The sequence below is a fragment of the Amblyomma americanum genome, chromosome 3 (assembly GCF_052857255.1).
Source record: "Amblyomma americanum isolate KBUSLIRL-KWMA chromosome 3, ASM5285725v1, whole genome shotgun sequence".
In the NCBI taxonomy this organism is placed as follows: Eukaryota; Metazoa; Arthropoda; class Arachnida; order Ixodida; family Ixodidae; genus Amblyomma; species Amblyomma americanum.
The window spans coordinates 75,278,151-75,300,714 of record NC_135499.1 but is presented as its reverse complement, the minus strand read 5'-3'; the positions used below and the strand labels follow the sequence as shown (position 1 = coordinate 75,300,714).

The 22,564-nt window shown below is 47.5% G+C and overlaps 1 protein-coding gene across 1 annotated transcript in view; it reads left to right on the top strand.

Moving 5' to 3' along the window:
- Window positions 1–12,200: 12,200 nt before the first annotated feature.
- LOC144123835 (uncharacterized) overlaps window positions 12,201–22,564 on the top strand; it is a 92,620-nt gene continuing 82,256 nt past the window's right edge. Inside the window, exons 1-2 of the mRNA XM_077656574.1 lie at window positions 12,201–12,205; window positions 12,251–12,348. Coding sequence (XP_077512700.1) covers window positions 12,201–12,205; window positions 12,251–12,348 — 103 coding nt within the window. The remainder of the gene's footprint in view (window positions 12,206–12,250; window positions 12,349–22,564) is intronic.

The following is a 22,564-nucleotide window of genomic DNA, read 5'->3' as shown; positions in this document are numbered from 1 at the left end:
AGGGCAACGAGAGAGAGCTTCGGCGTCCTTGTGCTTCTTGCCCGATTTGTAAGTGACAGTAAAGTCGTACTCTTGAAGGCGGAGGATCCACCGCCCGAGACGACCGGACAGATTTTTCAAAGTGGATAACCAGCATAGGGCGTGGTGGTCAGTGACGACTGTGAAGTGACGGCCGTACAGGTAAGGACGAAACTTCTGAACAGCCCAGACGACGGCGAGACATTCTTGTTCGGTAATAGTGTAGTTTTGTTCCGCAGAAGTCAGAGTTCGGCTCGCATAGGCAACAACATTTTCTGTAGAGGTGTTTTGGCGTTGCAGAAGGACAGCGCCAATGCCATGGCTACTGGCGTCGGTGTGCAAAATTGTCGGTGCTTTATCATCAAAATGGCAGAGGACGGGACCCGAAGTCAGAGCACGCTTCAGAGTTTCAAATGCTTCTTCGCAAGCAGGAGACCAGATGAAAGGCGTGTCGTTGTGAAGAAGCGCATGTAAAGGTGAGGCAATAGAGGCGAAATTGCGGATGAATCTGCGGAAGTATGATGCCAAGCCGAGGAAACTGCGGAGATCTTTGACCCGAGTTGGACGGGGAAAGTGCAGCGCAGCAGCGATTTTTTCAGGGTCAGGCTTAATTCCTTCGCTGCTTACGAGATGGCCAAGAACTTTAATGGATTTTGATGCAAAACGGCATTTCTTCGTGTTTAGCTGTAGGCCAGCGCTGGAAAGTGCTGTCAAAACTTCATCGAGACGAGTAAGGTGATCAGGAAATGACGAAGAAAAAATGACGATGTCATCTAAGTAACAGAGACATGTTTTCCATTTGAGGCCGCGGAGAACTGTGTCAATCATACGCTCGAATGTAGCAGGAGCGTTGCAGAGTCCAAAAGGCATTACATTGAATTCGTATAAACCGTCCGGTGTTGCAAAGGCGGTCTTCTCTTTATCATCTTCATTCATGGGGATCTGCCAGTAGCCTGATCTTAAGTCAAGGCTGGAGAAAAATTGGGCACCTTGCAAACAATCGAGGGCGTCGTCAATTCGAGGGAGGGGATACACATCCTTACGAGTTATTCTGTTTAGAGCACGGTAATCTACACAAAAACGAACCGAACCGTCTTTTTTTTGCACTAGCACAACAGGCGATGACCAGGAACTAGACGATGGGCGTATGATGTTGCGTGCAAGCATGTCAGCAACATTTTCCTGAATAACTTTGCGCTCGGTTGGAGAAACACGATAAGGCCGGCGTCTAACTATGCTTGATCCGTCGGTGAGTATGCGATGCGTTGCTGCAGCGGTTTGACCCAGTGTGCCGGAATTGACGTCGAACGAGTCTGCGTGCTTGTTCAATACAGCGAGCAATGCGTCTGTCTGGTCTGTTGTCAGGTCGGTGCTGATCGTGTGGCGAAGTGCTGCACTGAGCGAGGCAGGGGATGAATCAGAGCGATCGGAGGTGGAAATGGGAAGAAGTGTGACAGGCTGGGCGGAAGCAATTGATGCAACAGTAGAGTCGCGTCGCAGAAGAATGGGCTCTGATGTGGTGTTGAATGCGGCGAGAAGAGAAGAACCGCTGGAGAAGCGAAGAAGGGACACGATGATGATAATACCTCTTGACAGGAGACGAGGGGTGGGTGTAATCAGGACGTCGCCATCGGTGACGGCGTCAGAAGTCACAGATAGAATATCTTCGTTGCCCGGATAGAGGACGTGATCGGCAAGCATAACTACACGGGAAGAAAGTGGTTCTCTATCGGCAAGAATGTTGCATTCAGTGACTTCAATAGTGGGAGGGGAACACGTAATGACTGCTGAGGCGTTTTGGAGGAAATCCCAGCCGAAGATGAGTTGATGGACACAGGAGGATAGGACAGCAAACTCAATGAAGTGCAAGATGCCATCAATGGTGACTCGGGCTGTACACGCTCCACAAGGGTTAATATTCTGTCCATTTGCAGCACGTAAAGGAGGACCGGTATAAGGTGTGCGCACTTTTCGCAGTTTTAAACACAAGTCAAGTTTCATAATAGAAATAGCGGCGCCGGTATCAATTAAAGCTTCCAGTTCATGTCCCTCAAGGAATACAGTCAACATGTTTGATGGGAGCAGAGGAGGAATTGGAGCGACGACAGGCGGTGCAGTTTTACCTCCGGAAACTGCACAGGTTAGTTTTCCGTTTGGCGGGCAGAAGCTGAAGATGGAGGGCGAAGGGGCGACGAAGTCCGGCGAAAGGGTGACGGGGAGCGACGACGCGATGGCCGTGCTGTCCTAGACCGGTCAGGAGAAGTCGACGGGGAGGAAGAGGGACGGAGGTCATTATCGGTGTAGTACTGGCGAGGAGGAAGCTGGTAGGCGTCGTCACGTCGAACGTACCCATAGCTCGCACGCTCATCTCGCAGTCGTCGGCGACAAACGCGTGTTACATGGCCGCGGATTCCGCAGTAGAAACATACTGGACGAGGTGGGAGAGGCCGCCAATTACCATACACCGGTGGTCGCGGGGACAGGGCGGCGAGGCTGGGTGGGACGGGCGCGTGATGGACAGGAGGACAAGGAGGAGGAGCCGCAGTGACTTCAGCATACGTCGGAACGTAGGGAGGGGCTGGTGGTTCTGTAGCCATGGGACGATTGAGTGAAGTAAGCTCCTCCTTGATAATGCCACGCAACCCAGTAGATTGAGCAGGTGGGCGTGAGAAGGCAGGAACCGACGAAATATCATTGTGGAGCTCTTCCCGTATTATAGATCGTATGATGGTGCGCAGATCAGTTTCGGGAATTTGGCTCGGATCCCAGGTGTTGTTGAGGCGGCGCGACTGTAGATAGTCAAGTCGCTGGCAAGTGGCACGAATGTCTGCCACCGTGACGGGATTTTGGGCAGCTAGAGCTGCGTAGGCAAAAGAGCCAATTCCTTTTAAAATATGTCCGACACGTTCAGCCTCGACCATGCCATTGTTAACTCGCCGGCAAAGGGCGAGTACGTCCTCAATGTATGATGTGTATGTCTCTCCTGGAAGCTGCACACGGGTCTCTAGCTTCTTTTGAAAAGAGGTCGGACCAGCACCAACAGTTCCAAATATCTGGCGGATCTGTGTCGTGAATTGAGGCCAGTCAGGAATGGCGTCCTCATGGTTGAGGAACCACGTCTTAGCCACGTCACTCAGGTAGAATGAGACGTTGAGTAGCTTCATAGAAGCGTCCCAACCGTTAAAAGCGCTCACACGATCGTACTGCTGTAGCCAGTCTTCGACGTCGTCACCGCGGAGACCGGCGAAAACCGGAGGGTCGCGCTGACGTGAGGTAACTGACCAAGTTGGGTGGGTCAAATGGTGCTGAGCAAGTGCACCTTGGGACGTCAGTGGTGCAGAGGTGGCATGGGCAGCCGTGGGATGCCCATCGGTAGCTACAGGCGCCGGAACGGTGAGAGCAGGGGGATGTGACTGCGCCATGGCGGTTGATGTGCCGCCAAGAACACGACCGGAACGGAGCTCCAGGGGGTGCCGCGTTGAGGACGCTGGGATCAGGAGTCACCTCCACCACTTGTGAGGCAGAAGAACGCACCAGCAAATTCACCTTTTTACTTCAGGTAGGCCGAAGCAGCAGCTACCGACTAGTCACAGCTTAGCAACACTTCGTCTTCTTCGCACGACCCGATGACCGATGATGATTACGCTGAGATGAAGATGAAGGTCACTCACAGTGCTTACAATATATATATATATATATATATATATATATATATATATATATATATATATATATATATATATATATATATATATATATATATAAACTTGTAAGGGAAGCCAACAGTCACCAAAACCAATGTGCTTAGGGGAACGTTTAATTTTCTTTTATTTAATGTCTAACCCACGACCTCCGAATATCGCGCCCAGTGCTCTACCAATTGAGCTACGGCGACGGCTGCCCACTCTGCTGTTCTCGTGGGTATTTATGTTTTTTGGGTGTAAGCGAACTTTGAGCGCCACCCTTGGGCGCCACCAGCGCCACCCTCGTCCATAGCGCCGGACGTAGCACGTCCTGTAATCCCGCGAGTGTAACGTGGAACGTCATCTAACGGCGAGGGCGGAAACTGTGAGAAAGCCCTCTTATGCTACCTATGGCACCAAGACTGCCAGAACCGAGAGCCTCGTTAAGCTATTAACAGACAAAGTAATGGGAATGAGGGGCTCGTTTGTCAAAATTCTTTAGGGAGCCAACAGTCACCGAAACCAAGGTGCATAGGGGAATGTTTTAAATTTTTTTATGTGTTGTGTTTATCACAACAATCTCTGAAGAACCCTCCCTAACTTTACCTTACTCCATAAGAAAGGAGACGTCCAGGACATGATAAAATCTATATGGCCAGCTTGCTACCTATTCCCTACAAAGTATTTACTAAGACAATCTCAGTTAGAATCAGAGAAGCTTGAGGTTTAGGTCCAGCAGAGGTTCAGGCCAGCTCTAGAGAAGGCTACTCCACGACAGACTTTATTCACCCTATGAATCAGGTGATAAAAAATGAGCAGAATATAACGGCTAAAATATATAACGCCTATATCTTGTGTATAGTGGCCAATGTGGCAGAAACGTGCAGGCTAACCAGAAGCGTTGAACTTAAATTGTAGGCAGTGCAGCTAGCCATATGTAAAAAAAAATGATACGTGTTACGTTAAGAGACAGGAAGAGATTAGAGTGGTACAGGGAACAAACGCGGGTAACTACCATCCTGGTCGAAATCAGGAGGAAATGGTCTCGGGCAGGGCTTCTAATACGAAGGCACTAAAGCTGATGGTCTTTAAGGGTAACGGACTGAATTCTAAAAGAAGCCTAGCGTTGCAGGGGGCGGCTTAAAGTTAGGTAGGCCGACGAGAATAAGAGCTTCGCGTGGATACGGTGGCCGCAGCTGACAGAGGAGTCAGTTAATTGGAAAAGTACGTTAGAGGCCTTTGTCCTGCTGTTAGTGTAGTCAGGCTGATCACGGTTATTATTATTATTATTATTATTATTATTATTATTATTGCCTTCATAGGTAACGAGTGAGCATTTGACTCAGTCGAAGCCTCAGCTATCACTTATGGAATCAGGTTATTGAAGAGGCATGTGCAAAGGTACTTGATATCCATAGCAGTTGCAAGCGACCATGGTCCTTCACGTGGAAAGTAATAAAATACCAATCAGTAAAAGAGCATCATGAAAGGAGACACAGTCTCAGCACTACTATTCACTGCATGTTTAGAGGAAGTTTTACGAGAAATAGATTAGGAAGAGTAGAAACCTAATATCGAACATCCCACTAACCTTCGATTAGCTGATGACATTGCGTTCGTCATTGAGCGGCCGCACTACGAAACATGATTGAGGACCAACACAGGCGAACCAGGACAGTTCGGCTGAAAATAATATAAAGGGTTTCAATAATGTTGAATAGTCTCGGAAGGTCTCACAGAGTTTTGGATTGGCATTCAAACATTAGAAATTATCAGGAAATGCAAGATAGCTCTCGCCGTCACCGAATCTCCGGACCACATGATTTGAGATTAGTAGCAGAATAATAATGGGGTGGAGTGCATTTCACATGTACTGGCAGTTTATAAGTGGCAGCTTAAAATATCTCTCAAGACGACAGTATAAAACAGCTGTATGTTACCGGTACTTTTGTATGGCAGAGAAGTGGAGGGTTAATCTTTGAACACAGCGCAGCGAGCAATGGAAACGAAGATTGTAGGTATGACGTTAAAAGACAAAAAGAAAGCGAAGTGGATCAGGGAACAAACTAGAGTTAATGATATCGTAGTAGAACCCAAATCGAAGAAATGGGCTTGGGGAGGGTTTAGGACATAGGTTGGACGAGACCAGATGGAGTGTATCCCTTAGCGAAAAAAGGCTGTGCTAAAATACATTTAGAACACACTGTATTAACGTCATATTAATTATGCATTTTTGTCCCTATGCTTAAATTTCGATACAAATGCTTACTTAGTATGCTAGGAGTAATGTTTTGAACTTTCTTACAAATTCATTAAAAATGCTCTTTCAGTCCGCTTAGTATATTTATTATACATTAAAAATTTACTTAAAACATAAAGTAAGTACATTAATAATATACTAAAAATAGACAATAAAGACATTAAAATATACTAAAAATATACATTAAATACATAATTTTATATTAAAACCCTCTTAAGGTATAGAAATAATATTTTAAATATAAATTCTCTTCGGCTCGGCTTAAAAAAGGTGTTTTGGTCAGATTCACAATATAATACTGATCAATGTTGTGAACAGTAGAAGTATTGACTGAACTGGCTATAAGCATCAGGAGACCGACAATCCCGGAGAAAACTCGAACAAGAAGTCTATGACAATGGAAAGTCACGTGACGAGACCGGAACGGGAAAGATGTCGCCACACAGGAAATGCCGGCGGAAAGTGACAGTCAGCAAACAGGAACTGCTCCGGCAAGCGTGATACTTGGCTTGGTTTATATATACCGACCGAGAGGAGACGCATTATCTTGCCCGGTGAGGTGCCCGATGAGGCAGCGGTGGCGTAGTGATTTGAGCATCCGCCTCCCATGCGGGAGGTGCAGGGCTCGATCCCCAGTGCCGCCGGTACGTACAGGTCATACAATGGGTACAAGCTTTCCCCTGCCTGGTGCTTGGCATGTTTAGGGTGAAATGCTTGGGAAATGGGTCTTTGATCCCACTTTGAGTAGAACAAAATACCTTGTGCCATGGCGCTCTTTGGCTACAGATGGCCCTGCGCTATAAAATTCATCATCAAAATTGAAATATACTTTTGACGAATTAATGTCGTGTTTACTAAAGTACACTTTGACTGCATTAACAACATGCAAAGGCCATTTCCCGAACCGTTATTTTGAGCACTGGGTTGTTCTACGGCAGTGAAAAGTGTGCTTCGAATATTTTTTAAAGTTACGGCCCGTTTTATTAAAATTAAAGTAAATTTCAGACGAATTAATTACATATTTACGAAAGTACACCTTTAATAAATTGACAAGATCCTAAAACCGCATACATATTTTGTCACGCATTTAAATCGTGCTCGAAGCATCTTTAAGTGACGTATTTCTGGCTAATTTGAAGAATATATTATGAATATCAAGCATAAAATTCCGGAATATTTTAATGCATTCATGAATACAAAATGTGTTTAAAATACATTATCAATATCCCGTCATATATTCCAAACGTATTAGTCTTCGCTAAGGGATATTTTTAGGTTTTCAAAATTAACGAGCTTGTACGGCATGTCCCTGACAAAGATTAATGCCCGAACAAAAAGACTAAAAGGACTTGTGCAGCCAACTCACAAGGGGAAGAACTGTAGTTTGGATCTATTTTCACTTTGAAAACATTGTCTGGCCCTTACACTCTATGGTGAGCAAGCGGGGAACGTGGCAAAAGGCACTGCACTTTTTTTAAAGGTGATGCTAGACTCTCAAAATGGATGACCTACTCTTAATTAGGGATTCGGGAAGTGTTATTCAGAAATTGTAAAACGATGATGCCATCGGAATTGGTTCTATTGGTTGCCATAAATTAGTTTCTACTCGCTCCCTCACGAGCCTGTCCTTCAGTGTGCAAGTGAAAATGAAAATTGGTCCTTGGGGAAAGGAAATAGCGCAGCGCCTGTCTCACATATTAGCGGACACCTCTACTGCGTCGTAAGGAAAGGGATAAAGGACAGAATGAAAGAAGAGAGGAAGAAAGAGGTGCCCTAGTGGAGGGCTCCGGAATAATTTCGACCACCTGGGGATCTTTAACGTGCACTGACATCCCACAGCACACGGGTGCCTTAGCGTTTCGCCTCCATCGAAACGCAGCCGCCGTTGTTTGGTTCGAAGCAGGGAACTTCGGATCAGTAGCCGAGCGCCCTAACCACTGAGCCACTGCGGCGGGTACCTTCAGTGTGTCGAAGAGTGAATTTTGAAAAATAAAATCGTCAGGGTGTCGAGGAGTAAATTTTTTCATTGCTGCTGACAAAAGGACGCCGGACCTAACATTAAGATGAAAAAAACCAAAGCAATAATTAACACTATGACAAGAGAACAGCACTTCACAATTGGTAGCGAGGTGCTGGAAGTGGTATAGGAATACATCAGTTTCGGGCTGGTAGGGACTAAAGCTTTAGTAGTGACCGGTGACCCGGATCATGAGAGGGAAATAAATAGAATAAGAATGTGGTAGAGCGCATATGGCGGGTTCTCTCGGACCATGAATGGCAGTTTACCAATGTTCCACAAGAGATATGTATAAACAGTTGTATCTTACTGGTACTTACCTGTGGGGCAGAAACGTGCAGGTTAACGAAAAAGGTTCAGCTTAAGGACAACGCAGCGAACTATGGAAAGAAAATTATACGTGTAATGTTAACAGACCGGGATCGGGCATATTGTATGTGGGAACAAACGCAGGTTAAGGATATCGTATTCGAAATCAAGGTGAAGAAATTGTCTTGGGCAGGGCATGTGATGCCAAGGCAAGATAACCGACGGTAGATAAGGTTAACTGTGGATTTCAATATAAGCCAAGTGTAGCAGCAGGCGGCGGACGTTTAGGTGGGCGGATGAGATTAGGAGGTTTGAAGGGATACGGTGAGCGCAGCTGGCAAAGGCCAGGGCTAATTGGACAGACATGGGAAGCTTTTGCATTGCAGTGGGAGTAGCAGACTGATGATGATGATGAATTTCAGAACACGGCTGGTGTGGATGTTATAGCTCTTGGAGATTTCTGTACTGAACGGCTAATATAAGCTGCGATTGTGTTTTCTTGTGCACAGAAGGTATCTCCAATGAGTCGAGCATCGCTATCGTCGCAAGCAACGTCTTTTTAGTGCCTTCCGGTAGTGCCCTGCAGGCTGTCTTGTAGATTCTAGAATCTACTAAGAACACGTTTATTAGTGCATTGCAGTGGATTTCGAGAAGCGGCGTGGAATAATTCGCCAACAGTAGAGAAGAGTCTGAAACCGCTTGTTCTTGCGGAAAATTTCCTTGATCAGTCCTCGCTCAGATCTTCTTAACCTGAGGCTAGTCTGGGTAGGCTCACATGTGTGCTGGTCATTGCGAAAACATGCCTTTGCAACGGTCTAAAAAAAGCTATGCCCTCACCGTATTGAACACAGTTCTTTTAGACTGATGAACCGGCTGCTGCCAAGCGGCGGTCAGACTCATCTGCTTTTGCTGTGGCCGAGGGCGTCCTCAAAATGATTAAGTATGGCAGCAGCAACAATGGTGAAGAAGAATCCGAAAGGCATATGTTGTAGTCCTGGAGCATATCCGCGCAGTCTCACAATCTGGAAAATATTTCTGGGAAGCTTGACATGAATGCTGTTCTTTGAGCGCCACAAAAACAAAAAAAAACCTAGGCAGGCTTTGACCTAAGATGACCTCATCTGGACATCGGCTGTGAGACGCTACATCTAAATAGGAATGTGTTTTGCGCAGAGGGTATTGTATAGAATATATATTTGTGGTGCTATCGCTTCTATGTTGGCCAGAGCGGACGATGTGTAAGTGGCCCTCTGCGCGAGCATGACAGCAGTGTGTGTCAAATATGCGTAAGCCTCGTGACTTACCCTCGCTACTTTCCTTGAAGCCGTGGCCACCCCGCTTATATCGACTTATCTGTGGTTGTTGACAGTGGCCAATCGCCGATGCCATGAGAAATAATACAGGAGTTGAAGATAAATAGTTAAGCATTGGTCTCTCGCAAAATAATTTCCTATCTGTGCCCTAACTGGGTGAGAACGTCACCTCCAGTTTTGTGTTTCTGTCTTCGAAGCCGTTTTATTGCCTTAGCACTGATGCAGTATTCTTTCGGAGAATGGGCCGTAATCTGTCCGTTTGTGTGAACCGTCCACTCCTATCTACAAGCTTCCGATTACCCGCCTTTGCCTTTATTGTCCAGAAGGGCACGCAGCAGCGGAAGTGAGAGCGAAATAAAATTTAAAAAATGAATACAAGAATGAGAAATATGACCTTTCTTTTAATATCACGTGGGCTTCGGCTGTACTCTTGCTGAGTGCTTCATGACGGGGCGAATCGGCCGACTAGGTGTGAGTCGCCGCGTGCGCACAAAGCACAGGCCAGGCCGAACGTCGTCTGCTAGGCTGTTCCTCAAGCTTCTCCTATTCCATTTTTTCGCATACCGTTTGCCGCAGGCCCGAGGACATCAGAAATATTTAGTAGTGTTGATTGTGGCAATTGATTTTTTTCTGCGTTTTTATCTCGCTATGATCAAAAACATATGAAGACAAGAGAGATAAAGCATAGCGTGATCCGCGGTCTGCTACGGTGCTTCGATTATTCGGGAATCAAGCTGCACCTGCGCAGTGGAAAGTGTGTAGCCCAGAGGGTCATCTACGCATGCGCAGCTGGCGGCTTGAGGGGCCGGTTCACGGTAGTGGATTGCTGATCAAACTATGCTAAGCATTTATAATATAAGAACAAGCGAAACGTTAACTGCATGGTTCACTAGAGACGCCGGACATGCTGCTAACAGTTAACGGCACATGAATAGCCCTGAACATGCGAAGCAATGAGTCAAACGCAGGAATGAATGGGAGCTCAGCGCCTCTAAAATGGGATCCTGCCGCACTTTGCGAGCACATAAGTAAACTCGTTCAAACTGCACAGTTAGTACAATAACTGTGCGAAGGAACAAATTAGGTTACTGTACACTTTGTACAGTAACTACAAATGAACATGCTAGGCAGAGAACCTACAGACGCGTTCGCAAGTTGAGGAGCCCTTCCAGCCGACTTTTTCGAATTCGCACTCACCTCTGTCTCACACGCCACCTCCGTCCCACACGATTGCGTATGCCGGTTAAGAAATGGGTCACGGTTAGATTCTTTCAAAGGTCACGCAGCTAACGCCGCGGCGGCCAGTCAGCCGCGTTGCGCCGGCGCATAGGCAATCCTCGCCCCGTAGCGAATTCCCGGGCGCACCGCTTGCCGTGCATTGGGGCCGAGTGGGTGAGGTCGGCGGAGGCGGGCCAGACCTTGGGCGTACGAAAAGTATTATAGGAGAGAGAAATCGCTTAAAAATGCTAGAATTCAAATTCTGAATGCAGGCAACTCAACTACTACAAAACGCATTAAACTAAAAAACCTTCCTGGAGTATATTCATGAAGCTGCGTCCCTTTACATCACAGGCTTGGCGCAAGTTTATTGAATAGTGCTTCAGGGCCCCTTTAGGCGACGTAATAGGAGAGGACAGTCGCCCATAACGGTGATTTGTGCTCATGCGGGAACTTAAGCATAGTTTGGCGATTCCCTCTTCATAGTGCGCTGATTAGGAAAACTGAATTAAATTAGTAAAGTAAGTAAGACATTAGGATGGTGTACACTTAATACTGCTTACGCACGTTTGTCGCATTACGTGTCATCCTTGTGCATTTTTTTCTGTTCTCCCTTAGCTATGCCTATATATTTCGACCGATATTCCGAATAAACTTTTATGGAAAGTGCACACTTGTTAGTCGCCGTTCCCATGCACGTCTTTCTGCGCGTTTGATGTCGAACATGAATTATAGACTATGCCTGAACCATTCCTTACCAACAATGATTTGAGTGGCCGATTTGTGGGGGCTCCGGGTTTAAATAAAGGCTCAAGCAATGACAGTTCCTTGTATTTTTGTCTCTCTTCGTGTTGCTTTCTCTTGCGAGGGTACATTGACGTGTTAATAAAATTGTATTTAAATTCAGGCTTCGTTCACTGAAAAGCACACGGATCCCAGCGTCTAGGTACTCCAGCACAAGACCAATTACGGTTTTAATTCCACTTTTTTTCATATTCACGAACAAAATGATAACATGAAACGCCTGGTATCCGGCTAAGCTGACAATCGGCTAGCCGAACATCCACCCGATGTAACACCCACGCCCGATTCCTTTGGCTTCACTGATGTAGAATTAACTGCTTTCCAGCCATGTACTTGGAGCAGCACATCACCAAGTCCACAATGTGCTCCGACTTGTTCGGCTCCGTCTGCAACGACAACTACTTCTTCAGCGCCGAGAGGAAGGACTCGTGGCTGTGGCCCTACCGCTACAGCAGCCTGTTCCTCATCTACAACGCCCTGCTGAGAGCCGTTCGTGGTGAGCTATACAGTCCTCGCCACCTTTGACACGTACTGCGTATGTTCATGCAGCAACGGTGTCTTCTTAGCGCCAATATTACATGCTGTAACCCTTTTCGTGCACTTTTCGTGCACTCCCAAACACCCGTAGAGCATGTGGGGTAGTGGTGTCGAATGACTCGTGGCTGTGGCCCTACCGCTACAGCAGCCTGTTCCTCATCTACAACGCCCTGCTGAGAGCCGTTCGTGGTGAGCTATACAGTCCTCGCCACCTTTGACACGTACTGCGTATGTTCATGCAGCAACGGTGTCTTCTTAGCGCCAATATTACATGCTGTAACCCTTTTCGTGCACTTTTCGTGCACTCCCAAACACCCGTAGAGCATGTGGGGTAGTGGTGTCGGTAACAAAGAAGATACCCTCGACTCAGCGTGGCAAGCTCAGCCGGAGACCAGCTACCAAATGACAAGCAGGTTGATCGTTTGGTGCCCAGCTTTCACCGGTCGCAAGCCAAAGAATGGGTCGGAGCCAACGGTTCACTAAACAAAACAAAGTTTATACAGCAAAGAGACGATCCAGAGGATTTCACAATCACTCTTACGAGCACATACAAAGTGATTTACAATACAATGCAACTCATGCAAAGTAACACTCAAGAGAGTTCGCAATACAACAAAAGCTTTGCACCTAATGTTCACTAACACAAGTGCGTGACAACCGAATAAAAAACAATTTATTCATGTGGCATGGCGACAGTCCGACGAGTTGAGGAACACAACGGAGCCGTCCCGCAGGTTGGCGCACGCTGCCTCGCTAGTCCGTGGTTGGGCGAGTGGTGTTTCCCGGGAATTCCCTGAAGATTGACGGCGGCTCGGGCTGAGAGGCAGCGGTCAACACCCTTCATCTTTAGGCGCGCTCCGTTTCTGTTCATTCTTCGCGCCAAGGCAGGCGCGCACATAACACTACCAAGTGTACACTTTCCTTCTTATTCTCACGCCAAGTGCGCGTCCCCATTGGCCAGGCGCAGAAGCCGGTTTCCAGAACCTGCCCAGGTCCTTCTGGCGATGCGCCGCCTCCGGTGCGAGCGAAGGGGAGAGGGAATCACTTAGCAAGTTCAAATCTACGCCCTCTCAGTAGACAATGAGAAGAAAATACTGGGACTTTCCGGAACACTCCACAGCGCACGCAGATGTTTTCTTTGGTGCCGCTCCGGCGATCATAGTGGAAAGGGCAGCAACATACACAAGGTTGCGCTCTCTCCGGGGTTCCTTCTCCGCTGTTTGTTTTCTCTACGATGCGCGCGGGACCAATGGCTCCCGCACTGCGCCGGTTTTTTCCAGTATGCGCCGAATTTTGTGACGCATGCAGCTTCGCAGATTTCCTGATGAGTTAAAATGGCAGTAATATACGCAAGCCCACCTTCTTTGGACACCACTTTTAATAGCGAGACAATGTGAAATTATGTGAGATACTGATATGAACGTATTGGTGGTAATGTTCTAACCTTCCTATGCATAGGAAGTTTCCTTTAAAGTTTTTCCTTCACTCGCACCAAGTAATGACTGCCATACGACATCAATCGTGGGCGTCTTGACAATAAATGGCAGAAAATTACAAGTGTGCATTCTAGGTTACTTCAGATATATTTATTTTTATGCTGCAATGTTGAAACGCCCCACTGAAAAAACAATGCCCCTTTTGCAGAATTTCGGGTATCTTTGCAGGAAGGCGATTTTGTATAAAGACTTTTTCTTCCCCTGGAAGCACATGATGAGCCTTTTTCGACACCTTTTTCTTGCAAATCGTTCTGTCGTTAAGCAACGCGACATCTAAGGGATGACTTATTTAGAGAGTCTTTGTTTTTGCGTTTGGCATCTTGTGCGGCAGTATGTTTGTCGTAATGGTTGACGCTGCACAGCTTTTTGCCCCTCCGAAGGGCTTAGGTCTATTCAGGACGACACAGATGTAGCCCACTTGTAGAGAAGCTGCTGTCATGTTGCACTCGTTAACAGAAGAAAATATTCAAAGATAGTGTACTGGTGGCAAGCACAAGACAATACGTCCTCTTACAGATGGAAGCACCCACAGGAAAGGTTCCCCTATTCTTGCCTTTTATGAAGAACTGGTGTCCGTGCCCAACAGAAGTGGTGATTTCAATTTCATAAAAGGCATCATACAAAGCCAGACCTCGCTATAAATAGTTTATTACTAAATAATGAATGCAACAAACGAATGGCTATTCCGCTTCCAAGTTTAACTCAAAGAAATACAACGAACGCGAAGTGAACCCCCCGGTCGTTTTGTCTCGAGTATATCAGTTTGAAAAATTGAAGTTTGTTTTTTGAGGAAAGGAAATGGCGCAGTAACTGTTTTAAATCTCGATGGACAGCCGCATCCGTGCCGAAAGGAATGGGATAAAGGAGGGACTGTAAAGAAGGAAGAAAGAGGTGCCATAGCGGAGGGCTGCAGAATAAATTCAACTACCAGGGGAGCTTTAACGTGCAATGATATCGCCACCGCACGGGACCCTTTGGCGTTTTGCCTCCATCGAAACCCGACCGTCGCGGCTGAGTTTGAACCAGGGAACTCCGGCTCAGTAGCCAAGCGCCCTAACCACTGAGCAACAGTGGCGGGTGTATCGATTTGAAACTGCGTTTAACACTTCCGTGTTCACTCGACATGGAAAACGGAAATCAGCGAGCATACCCCGTTCTGTAGAGCAGCGCACAAAACCTGCGGAAGACTGCCCCCCTGTCGTGGGGCCAGTCAGTTTAGCCTCTCCAAATGCCCGCTGCTATGCGGCCCTTCGAGGGTTGCCAAGGTCAATGAGCTCCCCCAGTCTCCAACCGCCTCGCTGCAAAGGCCTGCTGCAAGGGCTTTAAACTTGTCAAGTGCTCTGAGCTGTACAGTTTCCGTTGTCTCCGCATGGTCGAATAATTTGTTCGTTTTGCCTAGTGTTTGTTGTCATCGAGTTTACCGACATTCCGCTGGTTGCGCAAGCCCAAAGCTAGTTGCACGAACGAAAAACGATAGCGCATAACAATTTCAGGTGACCAGAAGGCTGCCATAAACAAAGCCGTCGCGTCGGATACGAAGAGGCGTCAGAGTAGCCTAGCTGTGAGTACTCTATTCTCTGCGACAAATAACGAGTCCCCAACGCCGTGACCCGCGGTCTGAAAGTAGCTACGAAGAGGCTGATATCCCGTCTCTTCGAAGCATTTGGAAGCCCTTTTCAAATAGCTTCTCGTCAGCCTTCGGCATAGGCATGGCCGTTCTCCATGACACTGCCATGATTTCGTTAACGGATGTGCCCCTGTGCTCGTGGTCATTCCAGGAAGGCAACCGAAACTTACAGTCGCGCTGAAATAGCCGCCGCGTGCCCTCTTTCACGATAGCCCGTATCAGATTTATTTATTACCATCCACCCAAACACAGCCGCCCGGTTGCGAAAGAAAACTCCAAAATATTCAACCTATCGTAAATCAAGATAACAAATTCAAGTTTGGGCGTCAGTACAGTGCAATCCGGGAACACATGGGAACGGCTGTGGAGAACAGCTGTGTTGCGATGAGCATTGAATATGTGTCTTTTTTCGCACGGTATGAAAGAGCGCTTACTCTGCAACATGCCGTCGAGAAAAGCAGCTCAGCTGCTTGATTCTTTTTCTTTTTTTACTTAGGCATAGATATATATTTTGAACTGTGCTTAGCGTTTCCGGTGCGTTGCTCGTTTTCGTTTACTGGAAGAAATCGGCCTGCACAAAGGTGAAGGCTCATTCGTGTTTGAGATGCATAACGTCGGTGCGTCGACTGTGCACTACGGCGTTCTGTTTCTCGTCGGCAGCGAACGATTCTAAAATGTACTCACATTTGTAATTTAATGCTGTTGTGGCAACTACGCATAAAAATCAACTCATGGATACTTGTAGCGATTGATGCTTATTGTACCGAGTCGCAAATTTATGCCTGCACCTAACAAACTTAGTTCGAAATTTAGTAGCTTATTTGAGATCGAACTGGAAGCTGAAAATTCTCCACCGTAGCTCTCATGTGCGGCCGGCCTATTAAAGCAGCAGTCTATAGTTTACGCCTCGGAACCACATACAAAAGTTGTTTCTAGCTTTAAATGTGAAGAACGGAGCGAACAATCTGTTTCTGACAAGAACCACCAGAATCCATCACAGACAGCCTATAGCGCGAACACCGATCTGGAAGTGGCAAGAAAATAATACACAATGCGCCCGCATTCAATAGCCCCTTTCGTTGAGGGAAATGTTAGGTTAGAGGCTATTTAACTACATGAAAGCGCTGCAGGGTACCTATTTGGCGTTTAGAAGAAAATCCTATCTCAGAGAGCGATCGGCCTTTTGTTCCACGGGGAACAACGTTCTGCGGGAACACAGACGAGTGCTACCTCAGATTTTCACGGCGCCGCTGCAAGCGTCGTGGGAATGAATGGCGCAGTGCAAACTTGTTATCGCGGCTCATACAGTACAGCCGTCTATCTTATCACATGGTCGCTCCGTTAATGTGCGTCCCTCGTCACCTGCTCTCCCTGCAGCCAGCACTTCGGAGCGAACAAACTACCAGCTCGTATCGCGCATGCGTAGTTCGCGTTTGCGAGAGCTAAAAGCACACACTTCGCAAATGTCCAGTCAGCTCATCGTGGCTTCAGCTGCCACACGCGTCTCTTCAACCATTTGGTAAAAAGTTAATTCCCATGCACGCCACACACGGTGCAGCATCCTGTGAATAACCCTAATTGCAGGATGGTGGCCCAGGATTCAAAATGTGGCTCATTTGAAATAGAGTATATAGCGTGTCTATGCAGTGCAGGGTTGCCGTTATTTTATGTCTTGATCACCTTCTGTGACTTTCGCATACATTGTAACATGGATTTCAACTACTTTTATATGCTATCATAACTCAGCCAGGCAAACTTATGTTGCATCGTTGCGGATGCTTTCTCCACACTGTTATGTTCTGCTGAGCTCGGTCACGTCCATCTGTTCTCAATATCAGTGGTTTCAAGCCTTATCAGAAGGACAGCTAACACGAGTACTCCATCAAACAAGAGTATAGGAAAACGACGAAAAGAGCATGAAAAACTATTTTAAGCCTTAGGAGCGCTGAACAGAGAAAATAATTTACGATAGTACTCGAATCAAACATGGACGCTTGCTGCACTTCACCATTTATCCTTGCATTGCTTTCGTAACAAGCGCAGGTTCACCACGAGCCCGTCGATGGATTAGAGTGCACAAGTCTCGGTTACATAATGCATACCGCATTATTAAACCGCAAGTCTTAAATCATCTAGCATATTAGCGTCGTATTTTGTGTCATGCATTGCAAAATTCCTTCTTTCATGAACACATAGCTTTTGAGCACTAGAGTGCGCGCGGCTGTGTTGACACTGCACCAACTTGGAGTATCAACAAACTCCAGAGGCAGCGGCGAATGAAAAACTCATAGCATCATGTTGCTCCGCGGTCAGCCTTACACACCTTAACCAAATTCAGGATCCCTCGTGCTCCCATCTTCACACATCCACATATACTGATGCAATGGGCTTGCTTTGGTAGAGAAATATAATATACCTTAGCACACAGCAGTGCTTTCTATGCGAAACCAGAAATTCCTCCAATTTGATTCGAATTCCCTCTTACACGGCTTTTTCCCAGCAGCGCATGAAGACTCCGTCAATTTGTAATTAAGTGCGGAAATTTAACTCAATGAAAGTGCGTGTAAATTTCCTTGTCGCCAAGTTTTCCGCCTCAGATTTTCGGGAAAATACTACTGCGAATCTATACTGTGTTTGTTCATCCTTCAAAGCTACTGCCACACCTCTTTATCGCGTTGTTTGCGATGAAAGACTAGACCAGATTTATCTCGATTGATCGCATCCAGGCAGCGCTGATTCTACGTTGTCCCAGAATGTTCTACTAACTGTGGACGCTTTATCAGAAAACGCTGCGAACTGGGCGAGTTGGTATTGATTCATATTTGAACAGCGCAATAAAACAACGGGACACAACGAAGAAAGGACACCACAAGCGCTGACTCGCAACTAGATTTTAATTCACGTCCAAGCATCTTAAATACTAAGAACGCCAAACACAAACAAGAGGGAAAAACCAAAAGAAAAACGATACAAAGCTGCTAATCATGCCCGCGAAGAAAAAGACTGGGGGTTGTCAGACCAACCATAAGAACCCTTTTGTGCCCTGTAATGTGGGGGTTGTCTACAGGATTCCGTGCACTTGCGGGTTGAGTTATATTGGCCAGACAGGACGTTGCATCAACGCTCGTCATAGTGAGCACCACAGGTCCCGAGGTAATGGGTCTTCTTGTAACCTTGCCCGCCACTGGAGAGAAGGTACTTGCACCCCTCTGTTGTCTAACACCGTCATCCTAGGAAAACATAATGACAGCCTAACGCGGGAAATTTTGGAGGCTTTTCACATCCGCTTGGAACCTGATAGCTGTATTAGTGATCCTTCTGTCACACTAACTGATAAAGAGATGATGTTTTTATCCGGCCAAGATGTGTAGTCTCGCGCTCGTGCTGATTGTCACCTTTGTGGGCATGATTAGCAGCTTTGTATCGTTTTTCTTTTGGTTTTTCCCTCTTGTTTGTGTTTGGCGTTCTTAGTATTTAAGATGCTTGGACGTGAATTAAAATCTAGTTGCGATTCAGTGCTTGTGGTGTCCTTTCTTCGTTGTGTCCCGTTGTTTTATTGCGCTGTTCAAATATGAAGCTTTATCAGAAAGTTGGCTATCAGTTTTAAATTGAGCACGGCCGACAGCGGCGGGCATTCGGTTCGACGACCGCCGAGCACCCTTGTTGCTACGACGCCGCCGAGTGATTAAGTCCTTCGTGGGCGCAAGTCAGCCGGAAGGAAAAGTTTTGTTTAGGCACCCTTATCGCAGCCTTTCTGCTCTCCGGACTGCTGCACCACTTCGTGACATCTGATAAAAGTGCGGGTAGCCTTCCATGTTCCCGACGCCCCCTTCAAGTCGTCACACCAGCCCTCGGCGCTTCCCACCGAAGGACGAGCCAGCAGACGTCTTCAGGAAGAGGGGCCCGAGTTCGGGACCCTGCCGGACCTCACCCGACAAAGAAACGACTCTGCTACAAGCACCACAACTTAGCCAAAGATGTCTACACTGATCATACTGCAACAGCCGCGGTTGCCGGCAACTTTCAGTGGATCCCTAGGCGAAGACCCCGAAGAATGGTTGGACAACTTTGAGCGCGTGGCATCATTCAATAAGCGAGATGATGTGGCAAATATTGGACACGTATTTTTCTCACTGGAGGGCTCAAGACGTATGTGGTACGAAAACTACGAGTCGCCCCAACGACATGGGAACTATTCAAGAACGAACTTTTGAAGGTATTCACCAGTGCCGCGGAGAAAGGAAGAGTCGAACGAATGCTCGAGTCCATGATCTAGCTTCCGGAGAAGCCCGTCCGCGGTTACCTCGATGAGATGAAGCGCCTCTTTCGCCGCGCTCACCCCAAGACGACGGAGGAAAAGAAAGTTCAGTTTTTAATGTGCGGCGTGAAAGAACGACTCTTTGGCAGCCTCGTCCGCCACGTCGCAGCTACGCAGCCGCGGTACGAGGAAGGTCTCCCAGCCCCCTTAGGGGAAACTAAAGACAGCAACCTCTGGAGGTGAGGTTTCTCACGAGCTAAACGCCGAAGATCCTCCACTGATCACGCCCCATAAAGACGCTTCACCCGCTACGCCGCATGAAGACGCTACACTCGCTGCACCGACGCCGCACGAAATGCGAACCCCAACCACGACGCGAACTGCCTTCAAAACGACGCCGCCACCCAGAAAAGCTTCGACGACCCGCCGCACCCGCGATTCGCATACGCGACGAAGCCGTGACCCAACGCCGAGGGCGACGATTTAGACGATTTAGAAGTGACTATCGACGGCCGGATAGTTACCGCTCTTGTCGACACAGGAGGTGATTACTCGGTGATGAATGGAACATTCGCTGCGCAGCTGAGGAAAGTCACGACCGCTTGGGATGGCCCACAAAGTCGCACCGCAGGGGCTTCATCATTACGCCATCAGGACGGTGCCCGCGCGAGTGAAATCAAGAGTTGGACGAAAACTCGCCTGGTTGGGGTGAATAATAAAATGTGACATTATAGACGCCGAACACAAATAAATGAACACACAAAAGACGTTTCGGCTCCCATACGGGAGCGTTGTTCACAGTAAAAAACGAGGAGCGGGTGCGCGAGCTTATGTATGCTTGAAAAGGGGGCGCAGAGAGCGTGCGTAAGCAGTTGTTAGATTTCCGCAGTTTCTGTTCAAGGTGTGACAGGTCGTTTGTATAATCAAAGGTTCCAGGTGAAGGCGAGGGAATTTCCTCTTTTCTGCCGCAGAAACTTGTGCCTTGCCCCAGTCGATAATGTGCTGTTTTGATATGCAGTGTTCGGCGATAACACTGGAATCCACTTTCCTTTTTTTTAACGCCGTTTTTGTGCTCTTTTAGCCGCCCTTCGAAGTTACCAGTTTCGCCAATGTAAACGCAGTCGCAGTCAGAGCAGAGAATGCTGTAAACCATGCCGGCATAATTTTCTTTTGTAAGAACGTCCTTTACGTAGACCAAAGCATGTCGCAGTTTTCTGGTTGGAACATGACCAATGTTAACATTGAAGATGCGCAGAATGCGTGCCATCGCCTCGCTGATTCCAGGGTTGTAGAGAACGGCGGCACCTTTCAGTGAAGAAGACACAGAAGTGTTACGTTCTGGTAGACACAGCTGTTTTCTACCGATGCCACGAAAGATTTTGGGTAGTCATTGTGTGAAAGTTCTTGCCGCACCATATCAAAGTCGTTTGCCCTGTCTTCGGGAGAACTGCAGCGCCAGTGACTGTCATAGGATATACCTATCCTGCGACCTTCGTTGTGCTACGACAATGTTCTCGCGAAGTGATCTTGGGTATCTATTTTCTTCGTGAGCATCAGGTGATCATTGACCTGCGATCCAAGCTGATCACGCTTTCGACAGACGGGGCCATCCCTTCTATGAGATCTCTGTAAAATCACGTTGCCCTGAGTGTCCTGGAAAAAGACGTGAGTGTCCTAACCCGTTCAAGCTTTATCGTGAGCGTAGGCGCCACGAAAGCCATTAAGGCTGAAGCCATCATCGAGGGGAACATGCAGTTGCTTCTAAACCGAGGAATCAGTATCGCAAGAAGCATCGCACATTTCCCCAACGGCCAGGCTGAAGTACTGCTGGCTAACTTCTGCGAAGAATACCGGCGCATTATTCGAGGAACGACGATAGCTTTCTTCGTTGAAATATCGTACGTACGAGATTCCTTCGCCCTCTCCGACCCAACCGCAGAAGATTCGCCTGACCAAGAGAACTCGCCCACTTTTGGCATCAACCCTGCTCTGCCCCGAAGCAGACAAGGCCAGATCCGCGATCTGCTTCGGAGATACAGCGAGTGTTCTTCTTCATCGCCGAATGTCCAACAAACGCTAAATGTCAAGAATCGCATTATAACTGACCAGCACTCCCGGCCTCTCCTTCAAAGCCCCTACTGTGTGTCCCCGCGAGAACGACAAGCCATCCGGGACCAAGTCGAAGAAATGCTTCGCGACGACGTCATCCAGCCTTCAAACAGCCGATGGCCGGAAGCGGTTGGTATGGTGAGAAAGACGGCGCACTTCGATTCTGTGTTGATTACCGCCACTTGAACAACATAACAAAGAAGGACGTCTACCCCTCCCACGCATCGACGACACACTGGACCGGCTCTGCAACGCCAAGTATTTCTAATTGATAGACCTCAAATGCGGCTACTGGCAAATCGATGTCGACGAAAGAGATCGCGGGAAGACGGCATTCATCGGATGAGCTCGGATGAGCACGGATGAGCTCTTTGAGTTCAAGGTGATGCCGTTTGGTCTCTGTTCTGCACTAGCGGGGTTTCAGCGAGTAATGGATATAGTGCTGGCCGGCCTGAAGTGGCCAATATGCCTGGTATATTTATATGACGCCGTTGTCTTCGCCTCGAACTTTGAAGTGCACCTCAAAAGACTTCGAACAGTACTGGACGCCATCAAGTCGTCTGGCCTAACCTGTTTAAGCACAGAAGTGCCACTTTGCCTACGAAAAGCTTCTGTTTCTAGGCCACATCATTAGGAAGGAGGGAGTACGCCCAGCAGAACACAGCTGCTACTGAACAGTTTCCAACACCGGCCGATAAGAACGCAGTGCGCAGATTCCTCTTACTATACGCATATTACCGACGATTTGTGAAAAACTTTTCGCGCATCGCCGAGCCCCTGACCCAACTGACGAAGGCAGACGTGCCATTTAAATGAGAAGCGTCGCAAGCAGAAGCCTTCAAATGACTTCCGCACCCTTTACAGTCCTCAGCGATCCTCGCGCATTTTGATGAAAACGCCGATACTGAAGTTCAT